This window comes from Lepidothrix coronata, unplaced genomic scaffold (genome assembly GCF_001604755.1).
Source record: "Lepidothrix coronata isolate B3197 unplaced genomic scaffold, Lepidothrix_coronata-1.0 Scaffold52, whole genome shotgun sequence".
Classification (NCBI taxonomy): domain Eukaryota; kingdom Metazoa; phylum Chordata; class Aves; order Passeriformes; family Pipridae; genus Lepidothrix; species Lepidothrix coronata.
The window spans coordinates 1616252-1639984 of NW_016690232.1; the positions used below are offsets into that span (position 1 = coordinate 1616252).

The 23733-nt window shown below is 54.8% G+C and overlaps 2 protein-coding genes across 2 annotated transcripts in view; both read right to left on the reverse strand.

The window, feature by feature from the left end:
• The window catches only part of CUNH14orf80 (chromosome unknown C14orf80 homolog), a 71572-nt gene extending 68241 nt beyond the window's left edge, over positions 1–3331 (reverse strand). The window contains exons 1-2 of the mRNA XM_017815638.1: positions 2972–3331; positions 2000–2078 (exon numbers count right to left, since the gene is read on the reverse strand). Of these exons, the coding sequence (XP_017671127.1) occupies positions 2000–2078; positions 2972–3331 (439 nt within the window). The remainder of the gene's footprint in view (positions 1–1999; positions 2079–2971) is intronic.
• Positions 3332–11492: 8161 nt separating this feature from the next.
• Positions 11493–15495, reverse strand: CRIP1 (cysteine rich protein 1). Its single transcript, XM_017815768.1, has 5 exons — positions 15390–15495; positions 12550–12644; positions 12383–12440; positions 12204–12251; positions 11493–11847 (listed from the first exon to the last, which is right to left on the reverse strand). Exons 1-4 carry the CDS (start codon positions 15427–15429, stop codon positions 12211–12213), a joined length of 234 nt encoding a protein of 77 aa, XP_017671257.1. The 5' UTR covers positions 15430–15495; the 3' UTR covers positions 11493–11847; positions 12204–12210.
• Positions 15496–23733: the final 8238 nt, after the last annotated feature.

Sequence of the window (23733 nt, forward strand, 5' to 3'; positions counted from 1 at the left end):
TAGAACTATTTTATTTTCTGCTAGCTAGGCAATAAAATACATCAACCCATTAAAAACATAACGCAGAAAGTTTTTGCTAAATATCACATCACAGCCATAACAAGAGAATGATCAGGAGCTGTTCTGTTCAAAGCAAATTTCAATCTCTTCTAAAATTCACCCATATGACAAGATCAGATCAAAAACTGACTAATAAAAACTACTAGTTCAAAACAGAAATACACACCTTGAAAGTGAGAAGAACCACTGTGACCCCACACAACACTTGCTAACTACGGACCAACGTTCAGTGTTTCTTTTGGAAAAATAAAGGATCTCAGACCATTGGAGAATGGCTTCTCTTTTCCAGAAAGCTGTTCCTATGCACACGGTAACCTTTATACTTGAAGGAGTCTTCACAACCTTTCTCTGGGATCTGGAAACTGCTGCTCTATTCATTTTAACTAAGGTAATTAAGAGGTTGTACAAAAACAGCAAAGAAAAAGAAAGCCTGATCCATGGACTAATGCACTAGACTTGGATTAGAGGAATCCATTTCAATTCTCTGTTGTACAACAAGATCCTGTATAAACCTGAGAAAGTTATTTGGTCCCTATGCCCAAGGGACCAAAGGGACCTTATTTCATTTGCATTAAATACACAAGAGACCACAGTAGGGGCAGAGAAAAAAAGCAGTAAAATATTGATCATGTTCACGGCAGACAACTCAGTCATTTGCCAAGCAAAGGTAATTAGTGTCTTTTGAAAAACAGTATGGTTCTCCAGCCTGAACTTCAGCTTTAATCATCAAGCTGTAACTAAACAAGTTTCTTAAAAATCAGCTCAGCAGTGCTGAGCAGAACCACAATGTACCAGCAGAGGCTGCATTTGCTCTCTCTAGAGCCAGCAACCCACCTCGTGCACATGGAAATCTTGTCTCCAGATGCTACAAGGAATTAGTATGGAAGCAGCCAGAATCCAGTGAGGTTGCACTTGTGCAGTACCACATCCACAAAGCTGTAGGAGACAGTCAATAAACAGACTTACCATACACAGCAGACTGTGGATGAGTGGAAAAATAAAAACAGCCAAATGAAAAATAGCAGTCCTGTGAGTAACAGAACCATGCTGATTTCCTGCTGAGCTACCAGCAAAACTATGCTGATTTTGCTCCACGCTCCACAATGCTTAACCTTTTTTAACTCCATTTACAGAGCCACCAGACTCCCAGCTATTCAGGGGCTTAAACACTGTTGTTTAGGGGCTTCTGCTTTCATGGCAAAAGTGGATTTCAAGTGGTTTCGGCCTGAGGAGTGTTTTCTTGACTCATCACAATCCTATTCTCAAAACTTCCTCTGGCAATGAAAAGGCTCTAGATAGACATGTCTCAAAAGAGAAGTTTGGGGAGTCATGTCATACTTGAAATAACATGTATTTAGGAATAGTGCTCTGTCATTGTGAGAAGCCAATCTACATTCAGCTCCTCTCTGGAGTACTGGTCCTGTCCACAAAGATATTCATGGTCTCCCTAAAATAATCACACACACTCTACTTCTTGTTTTGTCTAGAACTTCAATACAAAACACTGCCTTTACGGTTCACATGTTACAATTCACAGCTCTGACATAGGACTCGATAGAAAAGTAACCACAAAATCACATGTCATATGTGGAATGGGGAAAGAAGGAATCAAAGGAAATACAACTCTATTTCTGTACATCCCTCTGTAGATGCTGAGAATGCACAAGATCATTGCAGAGATTTACCTGCAACAAAACGTCAAATGGAAGCAAGAGCCTCTGGAAGACACAAGAACACCCCAGTTTCCTGGACAAAGCAAGTCAAAGAGGAGTAAACCTGCCTGCACAGCTGTGATGCACAGTATGTTGGTGGTGCAGGTATTAAAAATGGAGCACTATGAACAGGGAGCAAGGACCCAAAGAAATCGTGCTACAAAACCAGTCCCAGAACATACTGGGACAGATGGAAATCACACAGTCAGCCAGACTGATCAGGTTACCTATGGCATCAGACTCTGTCCATTTGCCTCCATGGATTTGTTTCAGAAGTGCATAGAGCAGCCTCCAGAAATCCAGGCTCTGCAAAAGAAAGACACAGGCAGAGAAGATCAGCAGGCAAAATATCTGCCATATATTTAGCCTTAATTAGACAAATCCATATCTGAGCATCATATGCATGGAAGGGCACACCTGTATCCTGCCAACACCGTTGAATCAGGCAGGTTCATGTATTACCTGTCTTATGAACTCTACCTACAGTTAAGGTGCACTCAGAAAGAGAAGGACTAATGCTGGTTGTGCAGCAAGACCCAGCACATCTACTCTGAGGCACATACATACAGGAGCACAGCTTCCAAAATCTGCTATGATATAACCACATATGGCACAACTCACCCGTGCTCAAACAAGCACTTGAAGACACTGAAAAGATCTGAGCCACGATAGTGTCAACAACTCACAAACAAGAGGCAGCACAGAATAAGCTGGAACTGGGAATCAATTTCTTGGCCGCACAAGGGCAGCACGCTGACAAACTGAAACAGTGATTCTTACAGCTGGAATTTCAGTCAACACTCGTAAAATCCTTAAAATAGCTAACTGAGCAAGGGGGGCACCCTGTGTGCGAGCCGCAGGCCTTGGAGGCAAAGCAGGAAGACCCAAGCTGGGGTACAGTAAAGGGCAGCAAACCTCAGGTGACACTGGAAAGGTGTTGCAGACCACGGTGAAACACCAAGCTCTAAATTAAAACCCCAGCACGATAAAACCCTTACCAGAGCAGCGAGCTGAGAGTCCCCTAACACGTGTCAGCTGAGCACCACTCCAAAGCCTCACCACCCAGGCGCCTGTCCCGAGGCTCAGTCCCTCTCGCCCTCCCACCCAGACCCTGTCCCCGCACAGCCGCCCCTGTCCCCCGGCCCAGTGCCACTCGGGTGTCCCGGTCCCCGTGCGCTGTCGCAGGGCGGGGGTCTCACCGCCTGCGGCCGGTCGAACCTGGCGCGGCGCAGGGTGTCGGGGGCGGGCCGGGCGCGGGGTGGCAGAGCCCGGCACAGCGCCCCAGCGGCGGCGGACAGCGCCCGGCCCCGCTCCCGGTGCTCCCGGTGCTCCCGGTGCTCCCGGTGCTGCACGCGCTGCCGCCCCCGCATCCCGCCGCCGCTTCCCGCCCTCCCCGCGCTGCCTTTCCGCCCGTCCCGCCCGCTGCGGTGCCCCCTGCCCGCCGGGAGGGAGCACTGCGGGCTCCCCGCCTGCCTCCCTGGATGTCCTGGATCCCGGCTCGTCCCGCTGCTCGTGCCGCCTGTGCGCGCGGCCCGGGGGCAGAGAACGCTCCCGGCCATCCCTGGGCAGTCAGTGACCCGCACATGTCACTTCCCACTGCCCGCACGTGGCCTGAGCCACGGCCGCGTGTCCCGCCCGGCAAAAAAACATCCATCCTTTCCTGGCGGGAAGAGCTATTGCAAAAACCCTGCTTCAGTTCTTCCAAAAACGCAGTTCTGCTGCAGGCACACCAGGGAGCCGCTTCTCGAGTGATGGGAGAGCACAGGGTTTGGCAGCAGCAGCAGGTCTGCGGATATTCCCATCTGCCTCTGGCTCAGCAGGGTGTGATGCTGCAAGTTCGGGTACCCAGGCAGAGAACCCCTTAACTGAAGCAATCCCAGGGATTAATCCTTGGGTGGCAGTGGGGGAGAAACGGATCTGCCATTTGGGAGACAGCGTGAGTACCTGAGAGGGAGAGTCTACCCTTGGCCAGGGTTTACACAGCCAAAACCCGGCCCAGAGATGGATTCCCACTGAGGGTTTACATAGGGAGCACAGCTAGGGACACCAGTCTGCTCCATCAGCACTGCAGGGGTCCTGCCTGTGCCTAGACATGAGACCTGCTGGAAACTCCCACTGGTGGTTTCTTGGCCAGCTACCCAGTTCATAGCCCATTTAACATGCTCACTATGGATCTGGCGTGATGCTTTTCCTTTTTTTTTCCCCAATATCTGAACAACATGAAACAACATGTGAAATTCCTTCCTGCTACAGACCAGCTTCTTGCAGCCAAGTGGCTGCTCACAGTGAGGAGAGAAATCACAGTGGTCCAACGAGACCTCCAACCAACATGAACTGTGTTTGCACTCTTTCCCTCTATTTGCTCCTCTCCTGCCTCCCACCCCTGTGCTGGGGAGCGCAGCCCTTTCCAATGCTGAGTGCTGTCTTAGAGCTCTTGCAGTCCTGTGGATCCTGGCTGCTACTCCAGCCAGCCCTCAAAGGACCCCTGGGTGTGAGTTATCCAGGCTTAAGGATTTTTAAAATATCTTCTCTAGCAGCTGTTGTCTCACATCCCCCTTTCCTAATGGCCTGGAAAGCATTTTCCTTATCCCTCATCCAGTTCTAGCTCAGCAATCTCTATCCACTTCTTTGCTCTCCTTCCTAACAGGTTTGGCACCTCCACACAGTTCTTTGCCTTTGGTTCCCAACGGCCCATAAAGTCCTTTTTTATTGCCCAGAGCCTTATCGAACCTGGACAATCCTCTGCTGTCTTTGGCATCCTCCTTGGCTTTCCATACCTTGCTGCTTATGGGTGCTGTCTGTTCCTTCCATGACACATCGCTTGTCTATTTTCCCGTCCCTGCTGTAATCTCCAAGCAGGAGGACCTTCAGCTGGAGCCAATTTCCTGTGTTTTCTTGACCACTCCATAAACCCTGCTCAAAGCTATCCCTGTCCCCACACACAATCCTCTGTCTAGCCCTTTCCTCCCCAGAGCAGCTGCCGAGACAAGGGCTCTCCTGCATCACCTACTGCACGCACAGATGGTTCTGCCGTCACCCCTCCTCTGGGCTCCTGTCCCCCAGCCAACACACTAGGCCAACAACTCACTGGTCCCCCAGGCCAGTGAGCATCACCGCCCAGCATGGAGTGGCAGCTGGGATCCACACCATCCCAGCACTCCCAGAGCCCCTGTGGCGCCTCTCCATCCCACTGGCCAGACCAACCCCACAGCGCCCCAGAGCCAGGCTGGCTGTCCTCCTGGCCACCGTCCCCTGGTCCTTGGCCCCGTGGCTCCCCCAGCACACAGCTCTGTGGGCGCAGCTGACACAACACGCCTGGCGCTGCAGAGAGCTGGCGCTTGGCCACGGGCAAGTCGGACGCCAGGCAGCAAATCCCAGCCTCTCTGGCGCGGCACAGTGTGGCAGGGGCTCAGTCCCGGCATGTGAGGCCCCACTTATCTGCTCTGCTGAGTCCCTGGGTGGTTTTCCCAGGGTGGGAGAAGCCGATGGGAAGGCAATGGTTTCCTGCTGCGGAGATGGACCTTGTGCTGTGGACAGATGAAGGAGGTGACAGTGTGACAGCCCCCAGTGTGCTGTTCCAGCGGGGATGGTGATGGCACCCCACCAGCAGCAAGCCCCTGCCCTGCTGCATCCAGGCCTCCTTCCCCTCTCCTATCTCAGCCACCAGTCCCATGAGGACTGGCAGATGGAAAGAAGTAATGGCTGGCTGACATCAGCACACTACCCTGATGACACCATGGGCACCTGCAAGGTCTCGAGAGACCACTGGAAGCCTCCAGGACCCTCTGTATGGCAGGGGGAAGCAGGACAGAGCTGGCTCATTGGTTCGACCTGCCTGGCCACTGTCCTGGTCCCCTCCAGCACTGGGGCAGATTCGGGACGAACCGAGCTGCAGTTTGCCCCAGCAGTGAGCGTGGCAGTGGGGACCACAACAGGAAGGGAAGGTCTGGCTACATACTGAGGGGCCAGGGGTGCTTCTCCTGGGGAGAAGCCACTGGACTTCGCCCTCTCTGGGTTCCTGGGCTCATGTGATGCTGCACAGCCACGCAGCCGCACATTTTTGGCACAGTGTGTCAGCTGGGGTCATTTCCGCCCTGGGTGACTCAGCGGGGCCAAGGGCGCCTGTTTGCACCCGTGCCATGGCAACCCGCCACCACAGACTCTGTGCACCGTTTCCAGAGAAGACGGCAGCCCGTCCCATTGCCTCATGCCGATTGTATGTGATAACAGCCATCCCTGCCCGCTCCAGCGGCAGCACGGCTTCCTGATTTCACCTCAGCCCAGCCCTGCCAAGGGGAAGGTGTGAGCTCTCCTTCTGGGAAAACAACTCCTTTGCTCTTTTGGTGGTTTGTTTTTTTTTTTAATGCTTTTATCCCCATGAAGATGCAGGCGGGAGCCAGCCTGTCTCCAGGCCAGGCCCCCAGGCCAGGCATCAGTGCTTCCCACGCTCCATCAACTGCTCGGGCAGCCGGAGCTCCTCACTCCTCTGCTCTCCCCTCTCCTCCTCTGCAGCCATCCTAGCAGAGCACAGCTTCTTTCCTTGACTGCTCAAGGGAGGCCTTGGGTGGCCAGAGCATTTCACACCCTGAGCAGGTCAGGCAGGCTGCATCGTTTTCTGTTGCAAACATTTCCAGCCCTTTTCCTGCGCCCTCCAGACTCTTTTATATGCACTCTCTCTCCCCTTGCTGAGACACCAGGTTAACCAGAGTGGGAAAAGGCATGGGATGGCAGCAGGGCCAACATGATGCTGGCAGGAGGGAGCTGAGCAGCACAGGGACTGTGAATACAATCTGCCTGGCATCTCCCTGCCAGAGAGCACTGAGCTGCTTCCTGACACCACCCTCACCAGTGGATGCAAGAGGTGCTGCTACTGCTGGCATGGCCAGCACACGTTCAGCATGCTGAGTTGCTTCGTGTCACAATTTTACATGACTGAGATCCCTGAAAGGGACCGTAACAGCTCCACGAATGCTCTAGTGCAGGTTGTCCTAGACACAGTCAGTTAGTCTGCAATAGGCCTGTGTGTGGGCTGTAGCGCCAAAATTCAAGGTCAGCTCCCAGCAGTTGGATGTTTAAGATGGGCGTTGGCGTTTCAGGCCCTCTGACGCAGGGGTCTGAACTTTCAGTATGATAAGTGAATTGGGAAGGATTAGAAAAGAGATCTGAGATCTCAGCAACTTTCTGTTCTCAGAGTTTCACCCTTTTTACTTTAATAGACAAGTTGACGTTCCTCTGCACAGAGGGAAACTCCCTCTGACCTCTTCCCCCCAGGCCTTTAACAAAAGACTCACCAAAGAAAGACAAGAGGCTTTGGCAGGAAGCTCTTGCACCCTTCCCCCTTGGAAACTCTCCCTGATTCCTTGGAAATAACAAAAGAGGGATGAAAGTAAAATTCAGCTTTAAGTGCCTGATGTCAACTTTTATGCTTGGGCTCCTTCCCTGGAAAAGCCAAGGACCTGACAAACATCCCACCCATCCCACATTTCCCCACCCAGCTCCTCTCCAACATGGACCACCAGCAATGGGAACAGGGTTAGGGTAGAACAGCCTGTCCCCTCCTCTCCTTGCTCCCTGACTAGATCTCAGTCTCCAGTACTGAGGGCTAGTTCATGGGCTCATTCACCTCTCATTATGCCCCTGGTCGTACCACTTACCCAGAGTCCTTCTGCCTTCAGTATCTTCAGCTGCTTCAATATTTGCTGGGGATGTTGCTCCCCATCAGGAACAAAGTTTGAGCCCCTCTTTGCCACCGCTGCAAAGCTGCTTCCGCTGGTGAGATGGGGCTTCCCCAACCCACTGCTTTGCAGAGCTGGGACGGGAAGTCCTGGCTCACCACGAGAACTTGCAGAGCTTCTGATGCCTGACATCGGCTGCACCGTCCTTCTTACCACACTGTCTAGATAAGAAGGCAGATTTCTGAGGTGTTAGGAGATGGGCAGACACATTCTTGACCTAAAAGATATTAGAGCTCTTTGAACTTAACACAAATCAGCTTTAAAAATACTCAGAGCAGTGGTGAGCTGGATACCACACAGTTACAGACTGGCATCATCCTCACGATCTCTGAACAGGAAAGAGCAGGAACCCCCTGCAGCCACAGCCCCTGTGCCATTTTCCTCCAGCCCTGCTTGCACCCTGCCTGTCCCTGAAGGGACACGGCTTTATTTGGAGAAACACTGCAGGGAAACAAACTGTTGCCATCCCACAGCAGGTGCCCGGCCTCATCTGTGCTTCCGGGGCTCTCATGTCCTTGGTACTCTCAGGCACATGGTGTGACTCTTGGGGATGTTCCTGTGCAGGACCAAAGGTTGGAGTCGATGGGTGTGGGTCCCTTGCTTTGGATTAAAGTCTGTCAGTCTATGCTGAGAGAAGGATGCAGGGCCAGGTGACTCAAAACAGCCCCTCCTCCCTGCACTGTGCCCCCCAGTGGGGCTGAAATAGCATCCATTCATTTTATAGATCAGCTGAAGGACCCCCAAGCCCCTTTCTGTCTGCCTCTCCTTTTTTCTTCTGTAGAGAAAGCCACAAAGCCAGGGTGGGGAGCAACAGCCGTTTAGTTTCCGAGCCCATCCTGTTTCCTGTCCTTTGCCAAAACCTCTTCTGCTTCCCTACCCAGGGCGTTGAGGCTCGCCCACACCCAGCTGCCAGAGAAACTGGTGATGTTGTTTGTTTTCTTTGTCACAGTGATGAAGTGTTTATAGCAACTATCACTCCACAATCCAAAGACGTCACTGATCTCAGCCCAAGCTTCCGAAATAATGGCAGAGAAAGCACAGCCCCTTTCTCCAGGGTCAGTAATGGTGCTGTTTCAGGTCATCAAAGCAGGGGACCTTTGAGCTGGGCATCACCACACTGTAAATTACCCTACACCTTTTGCTGTCCCAGACAGGCACCTTGGGGCTGGGACCATGTGATGGCAGCAATATCCCCATGATGGCTCCCTGGTGACCAGGCAGGACATGGGGGCTGCCAGCCACCTCCCCAGGGTCTGCTCTCTGCCCTGAGCATTGGGAGCAGCTGGTGGGGCACACCAAGCTATCATCCTTTGGCTGCTCCCCCCAGGAAGCTGGGATTTTCAGTGAGCATCCTGTTCTCCCTGTTGCAGGAGCAGCACAGCCAGGGCATCACTGCACTAAGAGCAAAGGGACCATCCCTGCCTGTCCTAAGCTCAGAGCTGAGAGCATCACAGACAAAATGTACTGGAAGCCAGACTGCTGCATGTCTGTGCAGCTCACACTGCAGGCCACAGAGATATACTGTTCCATGGAGAAAAGACTGTGTGTGGTGACACCCCACCTCCCTGGCGCACTGGCCGCTGCTGATCCAGCCTGCACATCGAGGGGAGGCCTCGCTCGGGTGTGGATTTCCTATCCAAATGCGATACAGCTGTTTCTGCTTCCTCTCTATAGACCAAAGCAAGTTTTTAAAAAATAGGTTAATCGTATATTTTCTTTGACCAAGGCTCCTTGTGGATGTGACCTGTGCCTGAACTGCCCAACCTCACAGCATCAAGGCTGGAGCAGGCAGAGACTGGCTTATACAAGCACAGCGCTTGGAAGGGAATATGCCAGCAGTGAGTCCTGGGGCTAAAAGCCAGCTCAGGGAGCTTCTACTGCAGGGTAGGCAGAAAAACAGGACACTAAGAAGGAGATTTTGGGAAACAATACCCAAGGGCTTGTCCACAGACCTTGCTTGAGAGACCCCTGTTTTTTAACACACGTTCCCCTGTGCAGCACAGAGTGAGGCAGCTGCAGGATCAAGTTTAGCTGCAGCTGCACAGACCTGGCACAGCTCAGTTCCTACATCCCTCCACACAGTCAGGGCAGGGAGAGATGTCCCTAGCCACCACAACTACACCTCAAATTCATGGCAGGGACAAAAGCAGCCCCAGGCAACACATTGCAAACAGCAACACGCTGCCTCCAGCCCCAGCTGCAGCCACTGCCCACAGAAAGGGCTGGCAGATGAAGGGCTGGATCACCCCAGCAGAACTTGCTTTTCCATACCTCTCACTGATTCTCTTGTCATCCCCGATGGCCTGGTGCCTTACACTTGGAATTAGCTGCTCCTGAAGTTTCAAGTGCAAGGCCCTGCTGGGAAAGACCAGGAGCCCAATTTACAGGTCCCTTTCCCAGCTGGACACATTTATGCAAATCAAGAGGATGACAAGGCTTCTGTTTGCCATTATTTTTAATGCTTGAGGGAAAACACTATCTCACTGGCACGCTCAAAGCTGCTGAGATTCTATCACTAGTTTGCTTTGAAGCTCAGTTGGCAGAGGAAAGCCGTGTCCCAGTGCCCCAGGGGTGGCTGGGTGCCAGCAGCGGTGGCCAGGAGCCATGGGTCCATGGGTGCTGGCACCCCCGGGAGGCTGCTGGCAAGGGCAGCGGTGGGAGCAGGAGGGCAGGGGACCCTACGAGACCTGGCTGGCTGGGAAGTCTGGTGACAGCTGAACAGCAATAGCTGGGGTTTGCCTTTGACACAGACGCCTGTTTGTTGTGCTAACTGGGTGGGAGGTGACGCAGCGCCGGCTGTTCGAGTTCATCCCACTGAAGCATTCCTAGTGGGTGCTGAGCCTTGTAGCATCAAGCGAGTTTTAATTGGAAGTTTTGAGATGCTTATCAGATCAGGCTGCTTTTGACACTGAAGATTTTGACACTGGACATGTACCGCTGACCCCTGAGGGTTTTGGCCAAGTCCCAGCAGGGCCGGCATGACTGTAAGATGCAAAGCAGTCTCTAAGGAAATGCATGCATAAACTGTAGACGAAAATATCCCAGTGGGTAATGAGGTATCTCTGAATATGTAAATGGGTGGCTCAGATTAGGGAAAGACATGGTTAAGAAGCCATTTTAGAAACATCCCTCAAGTTGACATCTTTGACATCTGTGAGTGCTGTTCTTCCAATGGGGCAAAGACATTAAAACACAAAAGAGCAAAGCTCTTATGAGCCAGCACTTGCTTTGTAACACCACACGTCTGCTTTCTCTACCAAGGGAGGCTGGCTCTGCCTCAACCATAATCTCCCAGATCACTTGGTCTTTTTGTATGCCTGCTCAGAGCAAAAGCAGCAAATACCAGGTTATCCTGATGTGACAGGTAACCCCCTCCCAGCAAGACACTTCTCTGCCCCAAAAAATGGCTGCACAGGGCCATCTCATATCCAGGAGCAGATCTGGGGGCTGCCCATGGGCATGGCTTTCCAGCAGGCAGTGCCTGAGGCCAGGACATAGCCAGGAGGCTGTAGAGTGCCACAGAGACCTCAGGTCAACAGTCTCAGCCCCTCATTCAGCAGCACTGCATGCCTCCACTTTAACCCCATAACAGCCACAGGCAACAAGAGCTGGCTTATGGTGGGAGCAACCACGCTCTAGACTTCTGCAAATGTCTCCACACAGACCCAGTAAGGCTGTGGGTATAGTAGGACCTTGCTCCCAAAAGCAGGGGGACTCCAACCCTGGACAAGCACCAGTACAACATCCATCACCCCTTCCCTTGGGGCATGCTCACCCACAGCACCTGGGACTGCTTTCACTGCCCCAGGGCTCAGGCAGCCTCTGGGCTGGGCAGCCAAGGGCAGGACTCTGCACACACCAGGAGCAGAAGCACATGGAGCCATCACACAGTGTCTCAATCCAAAGGACAAAGGGGTCCTCAAGCAAGTGGCAAGCACTTCACAAGTGAGTCCTGCGGGACCCCCATTACAGAGAGCACAGCTGCTACATGGAGGAAGCATCTTTTGGTTTATTAAAGACTGAGAATACAACTGTGGGCCCAGCCACAAGAGCTGGGTGCCAGAAGCAGAGCTAGGTTTTGGCCGGAAGGGTGTGGTCTCCTCTCCAGGCAGCCTTCAGCAATACCAGCCAAATTCCTGTCCGGCAGGGCAACCCAAAGGCCCCACCCCAGCAGTACTTCATCTGGAGCAGACGCTCCTCTCCACACCAGCCCCAGCCTTGGTTACTTATTGCTTTGAACGTTCTAGTCTAGTACAGAGTGAATTAAAAACAAAAACGCATGTCTGTCGCGGTGTGTTTGTGCTGTCTTCAGACTGTGCTGAGAACCCTGGCCGTCAGACCTGGAGAGGGATGGAAAAGAGGAGTGGGTGAACTCAGGCTGGGCTGGGAGCAGAGATATCCCAAGGACAACAGTGCTCCAGGACAGACCCTGTCTTTGCCAACAAGCCACAAAGCAAAAAGCCTTTGTCATCCAGTGCCGGAGCTAAGCGGGTGCTGACAGTCAGTTGGGGCTGGTGGAGAGCAGCAGCTGGCACCCAGCAGGTTGCTCCCAAACACCAGTGCAAGGACTGGGAGTCACAGCCAGCCCAGAGAGATGCTGTGGCATGGCCTGCTTTCCCTGCTTGCCTGAGGGAGGACAGCCCCAGCCAGCCCATGGAGCCAGAGGCAGGAGGGGAGCTCCGAGGGAAGGACCAACCTGAGGTTTACTTGAACGTGTGGCTCTCAGCTCCTCCCCGGCCGAACCCTGGAAGAGAGGCAGAGCAGAGTCAGCAGTGCTGTGGGATGGGGAGCACACTGAGGGCTGCAACTTGCCCGGAGACAGGATCTCCGAGCCCCCTGCCCTCCCTCCTGCAACACCAGCCACAGGCACCCTACCTTTGGGCCCGAACAAGGCGGCATAGCAGGGGTGGTTGCAGTATGGCTTGCCATCATGCTGCAGGGAGAGAGAAAGAACATCAGCCCCGACCACCCTTCAGCTCCACCTCCGCCCATCCCAGCCTTTGGCTGCAGAGGACTGGGACCTCCTGGGCAGCAAACCTCACCTCTGCATGACCTCCAGACGTCAGGGTTTTGTTACACTTCTCACATCTCAAGCAGGGCCGGTGCCAGTCCTTCCCCAGAGAAGTCACCTTCTCGGCTGCCACAGAAGGGAGATGGGTTAGTTGAGGCACTGAACAGGCACAAGTCCATTTTGGCAGATTGGTCTCTCTGTCATCAACCCTAGGGAGGACATTTTTGGGCATTTTCTCACGTCTATCTGTCCAGGACAGAGGGCACTGAGTTTCAAACACAAGTGTTCACTGTGCACATACAACGCCAGACACATCCAAGCGCACAGATCCGAAACAGCGGTGCCACGCCCAGGGTGAACACTACTGCATCCACGAAGATGGGCTGAGTTCGATCTACCTTCCAAAGATCTGAGAACCTCCCTCCTTCCAACATCAGCCTGCAAGGGGATTAATTTCTCCCCAGCAAACTGGAGCCCGAGCGAATGCTAGAGTTGGCAGGGGTGAAGGGGAATGCTGGCAAGGACTGGGGAGGCAAAGCCATTGCCAAGCCCTGCCAATATGAACCAGTCCCTTCCAGCCACAGCTCTGATTCCACAGGGACCATGGCAAACCAGAGCAGAGCTAGAGCTTGGCTGGGGCTCAGGCTGCTGTGGGAGGGACAACATCCTGGAGCCAAGACATGTTTACGGAGAGAGGGGGGAACACAGGGTGGCTTTTAATTGTAGCACAGCAGGGAAGGAGGGTATTTTTTGCAGACATGTGCTCCTCATATTGGCAACTGCGCTCCTGGGAATTTATTAAGCGATTAAACAGAGCTGTCCACAGGAACCCTGCCAGAGCCAGGTCTGAGCACTCTCCCCATGCCTGCAAAAGGAGGTCGAGCAATGGGATCAAGCCACTGTGGGTAGTGCGTGCCATGAGGGGCCCTCGGCAGCCTGACGCATCTCTTCTTTGGAGTCCAAATATGCCCACAACAGCTTGTGCAGGGAGCAAGCTGGCGGCTGCAGAGGTGGGAGCGGGGGCAGTGCCCAAATGTCACAAGGCAGCCCTGCTGCCATTCCCCAGTGGCACAAAGAGCCTCCTGTGCCCGCAGCCTGGCAGAGGCCACAGTGTCCTCCCCATCTGGGCACCCCCAGGAGCCCAAGCCTGGCCAGTGGCAGGGCCCTCTCATTACAGGGTTTCTGGAAGGAGCTCAGCGTCCCCAGCTCTCACACACACATTTGCACCAACACTTGGGCAGGAGCTCTGTCAATGCTCACTGCAGCAGGGCCCCTCTGGCGCTCAGACACGTAGGTGAGATTCCTGCAAACCCTATGCACAGTCCTCTCAGCATCACCTTCTCCTCATCCCTGCACTCTACAGACAGACTTTGACCCAAAGCAGCCTGAGGCACGCCTTAGCAGGACTGCCAAGCTCTGAGAGTCCCAGGGTGCCCTGAAGTGAGGCTTGTTTTGCCTCCTCTGTCAGTGCTCCGGATTGTCTGCAGGCACAGAAGTCAGGCGTCAGTCTTGGTCCTCCAGCAGCTTTTGAACCCTTCTCAGCCTCTGCATCAACAGAGACATTTCGTAAGAGCAGCCTGATAAGCACAAGCTCAAACCCCTCCTTGGTCAAACGCCGTCTCCACAGCCGCACCTGTGGGCACGGCAAACCCAGACCGCCCGACTGGGATTGACACAGAGCCACAGGGAAAGGCAGATACTGACACCACCACCTTGGTAGCTCCTGATATCAAACCACATGGGTAAATGAGGTGCCCCAGGACCCTCAGTCACAGGAGGGAGACACAAACTATATCGTGCCAAAACCTCATCTCAAAGTGAGTTCAAGTTTAGGCAAAGCAATGTTCCCCAGCGGCAGGAACCACATCCCCAGCAGCCCTCCGGGCAGTGCCCAGGCCAGACCCAGTGCACACCCACAGGGTGTGCTAATGGACACAGCTGTTCCATCAGGAAAGCAGCCCCTGTGTTTGAGCCTCAAAGTTCTTGGAAGAACACAAGTCGTTGGGGCACACCCACAAGCAGAACACAAATAAAGAAGAGAGAGAAGTCAGCAACGGCACTTAGGTTCCAGATCCCTCGTCTCTAGTAAATTAAAAAGCAGGGAGTGTGTATAAACTGCTCCCAGCAAACTCCCCTCAAGTTCAGCTACATCAGGGAAGTGGGGAGGTCTGGCAGCCAGAACCTGCCCGTTCCAGCAGCTGCTGGCAGGGGGAGAGGCTTGAACCCCCCAAATACCCTGTCAGGACAGCAGGACCATGGCACCAGAAGAGGAAGAAGCTTCAGGGTCCCAGTTTGGAGGCAGGACATCTGCAGAAAGCCGAGCAGCAGACAACAGCCCAACAAGTCTCACAACTAGCCTGCAACCGCGGCTTAAAAATAACACCCCGGAGGTGTCATCCCGCTGTGCCAAACCTCACCAAACTGTGTGGCAACCCACTGAGCCAGGAACTTGCCAGAGGGCAGGATTTGCTCACCTGCCCTGGCTTTCAGAGCAGCAAGCTGCACCAGCTGGGCCTTTGGGCTCCAGACTGGCACAGGGCTGCAGGCTGTGCTGGGAAGGAAATGGGGCTGAGCTCCCACGTTCTCCTGGGAGTACCCAGCGCAGCCTGCGCTCTGCAGCCAGGCACCTCCTTGGCTGGATCTATAGGGTCACCTACCCGGGGCACCCCGGAGACCCGCAGTACAGGGTGAGAAACTTTGCGGCACCCCAAGAATTTGCAAAGATGAGGCGCGCAGCATCGGGGCACCCAGAACCCGCAGCGCCAGGGTGTCCGGGGGACCCGCTGCTGGGCAGGGTGCAGCATCGGTGCCCGACAGCCCTGCCGTCCCCGCGGGGTGCGGGCGGCTGGGAAGGGGGCAGGAAGCCCTTACCGAAGTAGACCTCCTTCTGGCAGCGGGGACACTTAGGCATGGTCTCGGCTCGGCTGGGCTCGGGGCGCTGCTCGCACCGGTTGTGGGATGCTCCGCTCCGGCCCCGTCAGAGTCACTGCCTGCCCGCCCCGCCCCGCCCCGCCCAGATGTGCGGCCCCGCCCGCAGCTGGAAGCGCCCGCCCGGGGCATAGCCCTGCAGGGGCTCCTAGGGTGGGATCCTGCACCCCTTCCAGCCCTATAACCACTGCACCCCTTGCCCCATGCAATCCCTTCACCTGCACCTCGTGCAGCCTTTGCAGTTTGCAGCTCCACACCCCGTGCACCGCTACATCCAGTGCTCCCCACGCCGCCTGCACAGCCCACACTGCGCCCTTCTCCCCTCTGCACCCCAGCTCCCTGCCCACGCTTGTGCTGTGCGGGTAGCCGAGAGCCCGGCTCTGAGCGGGGCTTGGAGGTGTGATTGGCATCGGTCAATCAACCACACTGCCAGATAAAGATTCATGGGATGCTGAACACCTGAGCTCATTCCCTTGGAGCGCAGATCTATTTTTTTTTTCCCAAAGGAGTGTAAAAGTCAACCCTCAGACAGGTCTCCTGCACGTGGGGAGATTCGGGGTGCAAGATGAAGCAGGAGGGAGCTGCGGGGCTATAATCCCCCTCTTGTAGGACGCTGGGAATGGCGTGGGTGCGGGACAGGGCTCCGCTCACTGTGGAGAGCCAGCCCATCTGTGTCACTGGCTGTTGTCATTTTATTAGGAGGGAGGACTTGCTGTTCCTTTGTGTTTGGCTGTGAAGGAAATGAAAAGCCTATCCAAAGGTCTGTTTTGTATGAAACAATCCTCCCCAGGGCACGTTGCTGTGCTGGAAAGGTCATGAGGGCTTGTGAAACCCAGCGCCAGGACGCCTAGTGACTGCCTCCTGAAATGTGAGGCATCCCTCGCCTCCACAAACAGGGCCCTACTGACACCGGATCCCACCCGTGGGTGCAGTAGGAGAGGCGGCAAGCTGTGCCCAGAGGCGAAGTTCACGTTCAGCTGGGACTGCTTTATGACCCAGCCTGGCTCCAGCCTTTCTTCCCAGCAGGATCCCTTGTCCCACTGAAGCTCACTGCAGCTGCTGGTGGTGCCAGGCTCACCCCACCTGCTGGCAGCGTCAGCGCAGGCTGGGGAGCACCCCTGGCATCCTGCTGCAAGGGCACTGTTTGGGTGCCAGCACCCATGCTGGCGGGACATCACCAGAAAGCCCGCTCCCGTCTAAGGCATGAGTCATGCTGAGATGCTGAGACAGTCAGCATGGAAGGAGAGAGGTGTCCTACAAGGGCCTCCACCCTGCCTCCTCCTCATTCTTCCCGCCCTAGGCACCACATACAGGCAGGCACCGTATTTAAGCCACATCATGTCCCCCTGCACCGGGGCACAGCACCCAGTGAGTGTGCTACCCGGGTCAGGACTCCTTCCTCACACCACATGGGGTACATCTGGCACTCTGATGAAATATAAGGGGCAAGGCATGTCCTTTCCCCTCTCTGGTGGCCCTGCTTCCCCTTCCACATGGTGCCAGGCTGCTTTGGGACCACTGCCTGGCTATGACAGACGCCTTCAGCTGCACTCCCTTTTAAGGCAGGTTTTGTGTTAGCAGGCAGCTGAAAACTGCCCACTTGAAAGTCTCCTCCAGCTGGCCAGCCCTGTGGCCAGTCCCCACGGACCACTCAGCCCAGCTCCCCCTGTGGCAGGAACGCTCCTGCCCCAGCCAGGGCAGCAGGTGCCCCTACATGGCACTGTACGCCGAGTGACCTGGATGAAGCAGAGCCCGGCTACCCCCTCCTCTTAGTGTCCCCATGGAGTTTCTGGAGACTGTTCTGTTCACTCCACAGAGCAGGCACAGAACCAGGGTAGCTCTCGCAAAGTAGGCACCACCGAGCCACGTGCTGCTCTCTGCCAGCCCTGCCTGCATGGGGCTGTGTGACTGCTGGCTCCTCATTGCTCCTTGATTATCTCAGCTTGCCCTGCCAGGCTACCAAAATCCATGGACCTTGGGCTATGTCAATACCACTTCACCAAGGGATGAACCAAAGCGTGGTGTTGGTGTGCCCTGCAAACTTACATGAATCTCAGTGAGTGAAGGCTGCTTTGGGACACACCCCCGGTTCCTACACCCCATGGGAGCTGTGCCTACCCTCTGCTCATGGCTGTGACACTGCTCTTGTCTCCCTGATCAGCAGGCATGCAAAGGAGCAGGGCAGCACAGCAAAGCCCTCTGGCAGAGAGCCCCAGCAGGAAAGGAGGAAGAGCTACAGGCATTCCTGGAGCACAGCAGCACCTCGGGAGCCCACGGGATACAGCCTCTTGCTCATTTTACAGGGAGAGAGTCCATAAACACTACAAATGCTGATGTGCAAAACCCATCAGCACTCTGTGCAGGGCAATAAATTGAGGCCCTGCCGGCCTGCCCTGGAGGAAGCTGGCTGGAAACAATACAGCAGGCTGATAATTGGTGTCACTGCTTCTTCTGCCATCCAGGGTTCCCCCAGGACCCAAAACCGAGCTGCAATTGTGTGTGAGACTTCTTGGAATGGCAGTGGGCAGCAGCAAGCTCATCCCTCTGCATTGGAATGCTGTCCATGGTGCCCTGCCCAAGCACACAGGCAAGTGGGCAGCTCTGATGCTGGGCAGAGACAGCTCCAGGGAGCAGCAGGAGATGGGCAAGAGTGACGTTTTCAGCAGCCCAGGTCCCACCCAAAGCATCATTTCAAATCAAGGTTCATAGCCTGTCAAGGAAACAACCCAGTCAGCGCCAATGGAGAGCAGCCTCTTCAGCAAACCTCAGCTTTATCTTATCTGGAGACCTTGTTCCAGCTAATTTAACCATTAGACTGAGCATGCCTCAGCTGTCTATGCCCTCTGATAGGAATCTGTGGGTGAGGCTCTATCCTGGAGCATCAGGCGCCAGCGCTCCTTGATGGCATGGCATCAGCCTTCGTAAAAACCTGGGCTGTCCCATTTGTTTGTTTGGGTGGCACTGTCATGGCCAAGAGTTATCCCTTCCTGGTCCCTTGGCAAGAGCCAGCACCAGCTCCCCAGCTCCAACTGTGTCATATTTTGTGCAAAGTCCTCGCAGCCCACAAGACTTTCTTGAGCTCCTGGGGCAGAGTTGCAAATTGAGAACTCCCAGGTGTGCTGGAGCTGTGGGCACACACTGCCTGCCCAAACATCTCCCTCAAGCATCCTGGCCCCTGGTGACTACTGGAGTAACAACTGGAAAAGCCACAGGCATTTTAGCAGGCAGGGCGGTGACATAAGCCAATTTGGGTTTGTTTTGCTAACACAGCAAGAAAAAACAGCTATTTCCATGTAGCAGACCAGCCCATCTCCCCGGGCAGCAGCTCCCGGCTCCCCTTGTGCCCCGCCTTGTGGGAGTGGGGCAGGGGCTCCCACAGTTCTCCCAGCTCCCCAGCACACTTGCACAGTGGGGAGATGATGCACCAGTGAAGGCATGACCCGGGGGCCAGTGGCACGCCAGTCCAGCACTTTCCCAGCACTTGCACAACTGTGAGTCTGTGAAATCTTCCTCCCTGGCTGTATTTCAACCAACACTTGTGCAAGTCAAAGGCCCTCTCAGCGAAGAACTATTTGTTGTAAAATATGCACTACACAGCCCAGCATGGGACTCTAATTTGACAAGAAAATTATAGGGTGGCTTAAAACAAGCCCCGCAGAAGCTGGGGAGAGCTGCCAGGCGCGTGATCCCATCAGAAGGTCCACGAGATGCCGGTGCTGCAGAACTGTGGAGCAGCACGGTGTACTCTGTGTACCCTTCAACGGGGGCTGGCGTGCACCCCCCCAACACTTGCCTTCCATCACCTCCGGATATGCACGCGGCTAATCCCATTACCAGACAGCCAGGAAAACAACAGCATGAAAGCGGCTGTCAGGGCAAATTATACCTTAAGGAAAACCTCTGGGATACATCTTCATAAAGCTGACAGGCGGCCAACGGCTGGGAGTAATTGGGAACAGTACGGCAGCAGGAAAGGCCTTCTTGGAGTGGGGGACTTGGGGAAGGGTCTTAGAAAGAGGTGTTCTGGGGGTTTCTGGCACACCCAGTAGCACACTGCCAACTGCTGCTGTAGATCCCCCAAATGGTTTGAGCCTGAAAAATACACTCACTGCCACACCAAAACTTGATCTGCCCTCGGGGACGCAGTGCAGAGTCCATCCTGCCATGGGCATGGGCAGTCACATGGCTGCTTCCAACTGAAATTGTAAAAACGCTCCCAGGCATATTCAGGCAGCTGGCTGCCCACACAGGCCCTTGTCAGGTCAGCTCTCACCCTCAGAGCCAAGGCGTGAATTATCGTCACGCGGTTAATATTACACTGCATGAGCAATAACAAACACGGAGCCGTGGGCCAGCTCCTGGGCTTGGTGGGGATGGAAAGAACAGGGCTGCCCATGGTGGGCTGCAACTGGGACATGTCTGGGATTTCCATCAGTAGGACAAAAGGGTGTGGCAGACCTTATCCGCCTTTCCAACCCCTCCAAGACACAGCTCCATGGAAAATCTCCAATTTCATCCAGGCACCGCTCCCCCAGTCTCCCTCAGTACAGTCTGGCCAAAGTCTCCACTACCATCTGCTCTTTTCTGCAAGCTTTCCATTAGCGGCAGCCCAAGGAAACCTCCTGGCTAAATCCTGCTGAGGGAGGATTTGGTGCATTTTCCTGGCACAGCCTAGCTGTTTCTATTGTGGCTATCAAACGGAGCCGGGATTGTCAAGGAAGCAACGCCTGCTGCTTTGGAAAGCTGCCCAGTGCCTGCAAAGCATTGCGTCTGCTTGCCTGGAAGATGCACATGGATGCTGGGGATGGGCAGGGAGCGTGAGCACCGCTCAGGGACTGCTCACGGGGGACCTATGCCAGGGATCACCTCCCCAGCACTCCCTGCCCTGGGCCACTCACCCAGCAGTGCCATTTGTCCTGGGCTGGGTCCAGGCTGTTGATGCCACACCTTTTATTCCTGGTTAAAAATTCACAGGAGGTGAGGCAAAGGGGTGCAGAGGTGTTTGCTCTCTCTGTCAGCAACACTGCTCAGCGTGGTCACACCATGGCAGTGGAGCAGGAAGGGGAGAAGGATATGGCTACTGTGCTCTGACACACCCAGGCAACACAGAAGGCCAGGACAGAGCAAGAAAGAGGAGAGGGAGAGCAGGAGCCGCAGGCTTGCACACCCATTAGCAGCCTGCATACCATCCCACCAGCACAGGTATTCCTCCCCCAGCAAGCCTCCCAGGGCCTTAAGGCCCCCAGGATGGTCCCCAACTACTCACCCCACACAGGTGATGCAGAGATCAGCCTACATCGTGGAGGGGTTTCCTCATGGATGCCCCCAGGCAGTAACAAGCTGGGCAGGCAGCACCGTCCTTGCCTGTGCCACAGCCAGAGCCTGCACCAGCAGCTCACCCTGTGTGACAGCCCAGTGCACTGCACTGGCAGGGGGGTTTAGAACCCAAATCCTCCTCTGCTTGGTTTTGTGCCTTTCCTTCTCCTTCATCCCTGCCTGCTCTCCTACACCCTCTCCAGTATTTACACCCAATAATTCAACCTCCTGCTGGGACCAAGCCAAAGCTCATCCAAGCCAAGGAGAGCCACACCATTGACTTCAGGGAGTATCTGAGCTGGTTCTCGGCCCTTGTGGAAACAAGCTGTGCTTACTCGGTCGCTTTTAATATCCCATCTTAAATCACATCTTCCAGCACTTCATCCCTTTTGGCTCCTGTTTATTGACTTCCCAGCAAATGTTTTAAATCTGTCTTGGTTCGCTGTCCAGCTGTGCTGCTCTGGCCCACAGCACATCAGAGCCACGCTGTCCTGCCATCTCCCTGTATTTCGGGACCCCTCCACACCATGGTGGTTGCATCTCCCATCCCTGCATGGAGAAGGGTCCCTGCATGGACTGGCTCAGATGCTGTAGCACAGGGCTGCCTTCATCATTCCTGCCCCCACCAAGTTCTTTCCTGGTGTTTTCCATGTGTGCAACCTGCTGTGCCTCTCTGGGACCAGCCTTTTACACTCACCACCCCTTTTCTGGGTTACTAGGGACAGCACAAGCAGTGCAGCCCCATTTTTGGTGGCATGGGCACCCTCAGCCTTCTGTTGAGAAGCACTACTAGGTGACAATCCTGCTCTTCCAGCAGCTATGGGGTACCTGGACTGGCACCCATCACCCAGGCTGGCACCCACAGTCCGGGCTGACACCCTTCACCAGCTGGTGGTATCCCTGCCCTGTGAGTAGCTCCAAGGCCAGCTCCCTGCTGAGCTCCACTGGCTCCCAAGAAACCTGGGAGCCAGCAAGTAAAATTGCCCAGGAGAAGTTCACAGGGCTTGGGGGATTTCCAAGCAAAGCTGCATCCACTTTATTCTCTATTTTGCTCTGTACCCTGGAGAGCATGTCTGTAATCATCAGAGCCTGTAACTTTTTTGTCCCACTAGCGAGTCCAAGCTGAAAAAAAAATAAAGTATTTGACATCCCTGAGGGGAAGGATGTTTTCCAAGCCTCAAGTAAAGGAGCATTTTCAGCTCACATAGGCCTCCCAAAAATAAATACAAAAATGCACCAAGGATTAGAGGCCAGAGCTGCCTTCTCTGCTTGAGCAAAGTGCCACTCTGTGCCCTGGCCCCCACATTGACCTGGTAGCACAGGCACTGCCCCAACCCCTCGGCACACACACAGATAATCCCACATGGGATCCCAAAGCCCTGCTACAGCCTCCAGGTTCCTGGTTTTAACAGTTTTAACCTGGGGACTACTTTCTGTCACAAGGGGTGCCCAGCCCCACCCCTCCACCTCAGAAGGGGGGAACATTTCCCACCTGGAGCCTGAGCAGCCAGCTTGTCCCCTTTGGGGTAGCAGGATGCTGTGACAGATGCAGGCTTCCTGGCACCCCCTCGTGCAGCAGAGCTGAATTTTGTCTATTTTTAATTTCATTGCATTCCTACAGTAAAACTCTCCTGGGGAAAAGAAAATGTAAGCAATAAATAAATAAATAAATAAAATCCTGTGTTTGATGGCGACTGGAGGCACTGGAGAGGGGCTCTGCTGCTTGGCCCCCCCATCAATGGGCCAGGGCCAGTGCCCACAGTGGCGATGCTGTTAGGGCTGCTGGACCCAGCTGGGTGCACAGCATGGAGCCAGATGGGTGCTGGGGAGGAAAATCAGCCTTTGCAGTCCATCAGGGAAACTCCTTGCTGCAGGGGATTGCCACAGGCTAGAAAAGAGGCTGCCATATTAAGCTTGTTAATTAATGATGGGAAATAAAGAGTTGTAAGGAGAGATGGATTCATGCCAAGGGTTTTGCTGGCAGCTGGTTTGGATCCCGGATGAGTGATGGGAACCCCCCCATCTCAGCACTGCTGCTGGTACACAGGGCAAACCTGGCAAATTTGGGCTGTGAGGGCCCAGGTCTGTGCTGCAGGTCAGGGGAGGAGCCAGCCGAGCGACACGGCTCTGATTTACACAGCAGCCTTGTCCCTAAAGTATCAGAGGGGTCAAGTCTCTATGGAAACACCACCAAAACATGAACACACAGAGCCCATTCCCTGGCCCAGGAACTGCACTGCTGAGCCCTCTGTGCCTGGGAAAAGGCTTCATGCTGCTGGGATTGCTGCCGGGAGGGGAACACTGGTGGCTCTCACCCCCACTGCTCTGCCCAAGCCCAGGAATGTGGCTGCGGCCACAGGCTCCCTGCTGTCCCAGTTCTGCAGTGCCCACTGCATTTCCCAGCTGTGCCCAGGTGAGAAGCAAGGCCAGGGACAGTGGCTGGCAACCACAGTCTCCTTCCCCTTCTCCTTCATGGCAGTGGAGCAGCTCCAGGGCTGGGGCTACTCCAAGGATGCAAGATATTGCAGAGACCACCAGGTCCCCGTTTTCCCCAGAAAGGGGGCCAGAGGGATGCCTAGGTCCCTGGGGGGAGCACAGCCAGCAGGCAGCATAACCGGGCTCTTGCAAGAATGTGATGGAAGGGAGGAGCCAGAGCAGCGATTCCCAGAGCTGGTGTTTGCCTTGGCAGCCCCAGTCTCTGTGCCTTGCTCTCCAGACACCAAGCTCCTAGGGGGAATAGCTAGATGTCTAAAACCAGACCTGGCAGCCATGCTGGTATCTGGCTGGGGACCTGGCGGCTCCCAGGAGTTGGGGATGGGGAGTGGCCCACCCTGTATTCCTGCCCTGCTGCTGCCAGGCTGAGCTTTCCCACTGGCAGCCCTGCTCAGGTACTGCGCCTGCTGAGCAAGCCCAACCTAGGGAGAACAGTGTCACCTGCTCCGTAACTTTTCTCCCAGTAGTCTTCCACCCT

Coding starts and splice junctions, on each gene's coding strand:
- CRIP1 (XM_017815768.1), bottom strand. CDS start 15,429: ATGCCTAAGTGTCCCCGCTGCCAGAAGGAGGTCTACTTCG. Junction 12,645..15,389: donor CCAGAAGGAGGTCTACTTCG/GTAAGGGCTTCC, acceptor CTTCTGTGGCAG/CCGAGAAGGTGACTTCTCTG. Junction 12,441..12,549: donor CGTCTGGAGGTCATGCAGAG/GTGAGGTTTGCT, acceptor CTCTCCCTGCAG/CATGATGGCAAGCCATACTG.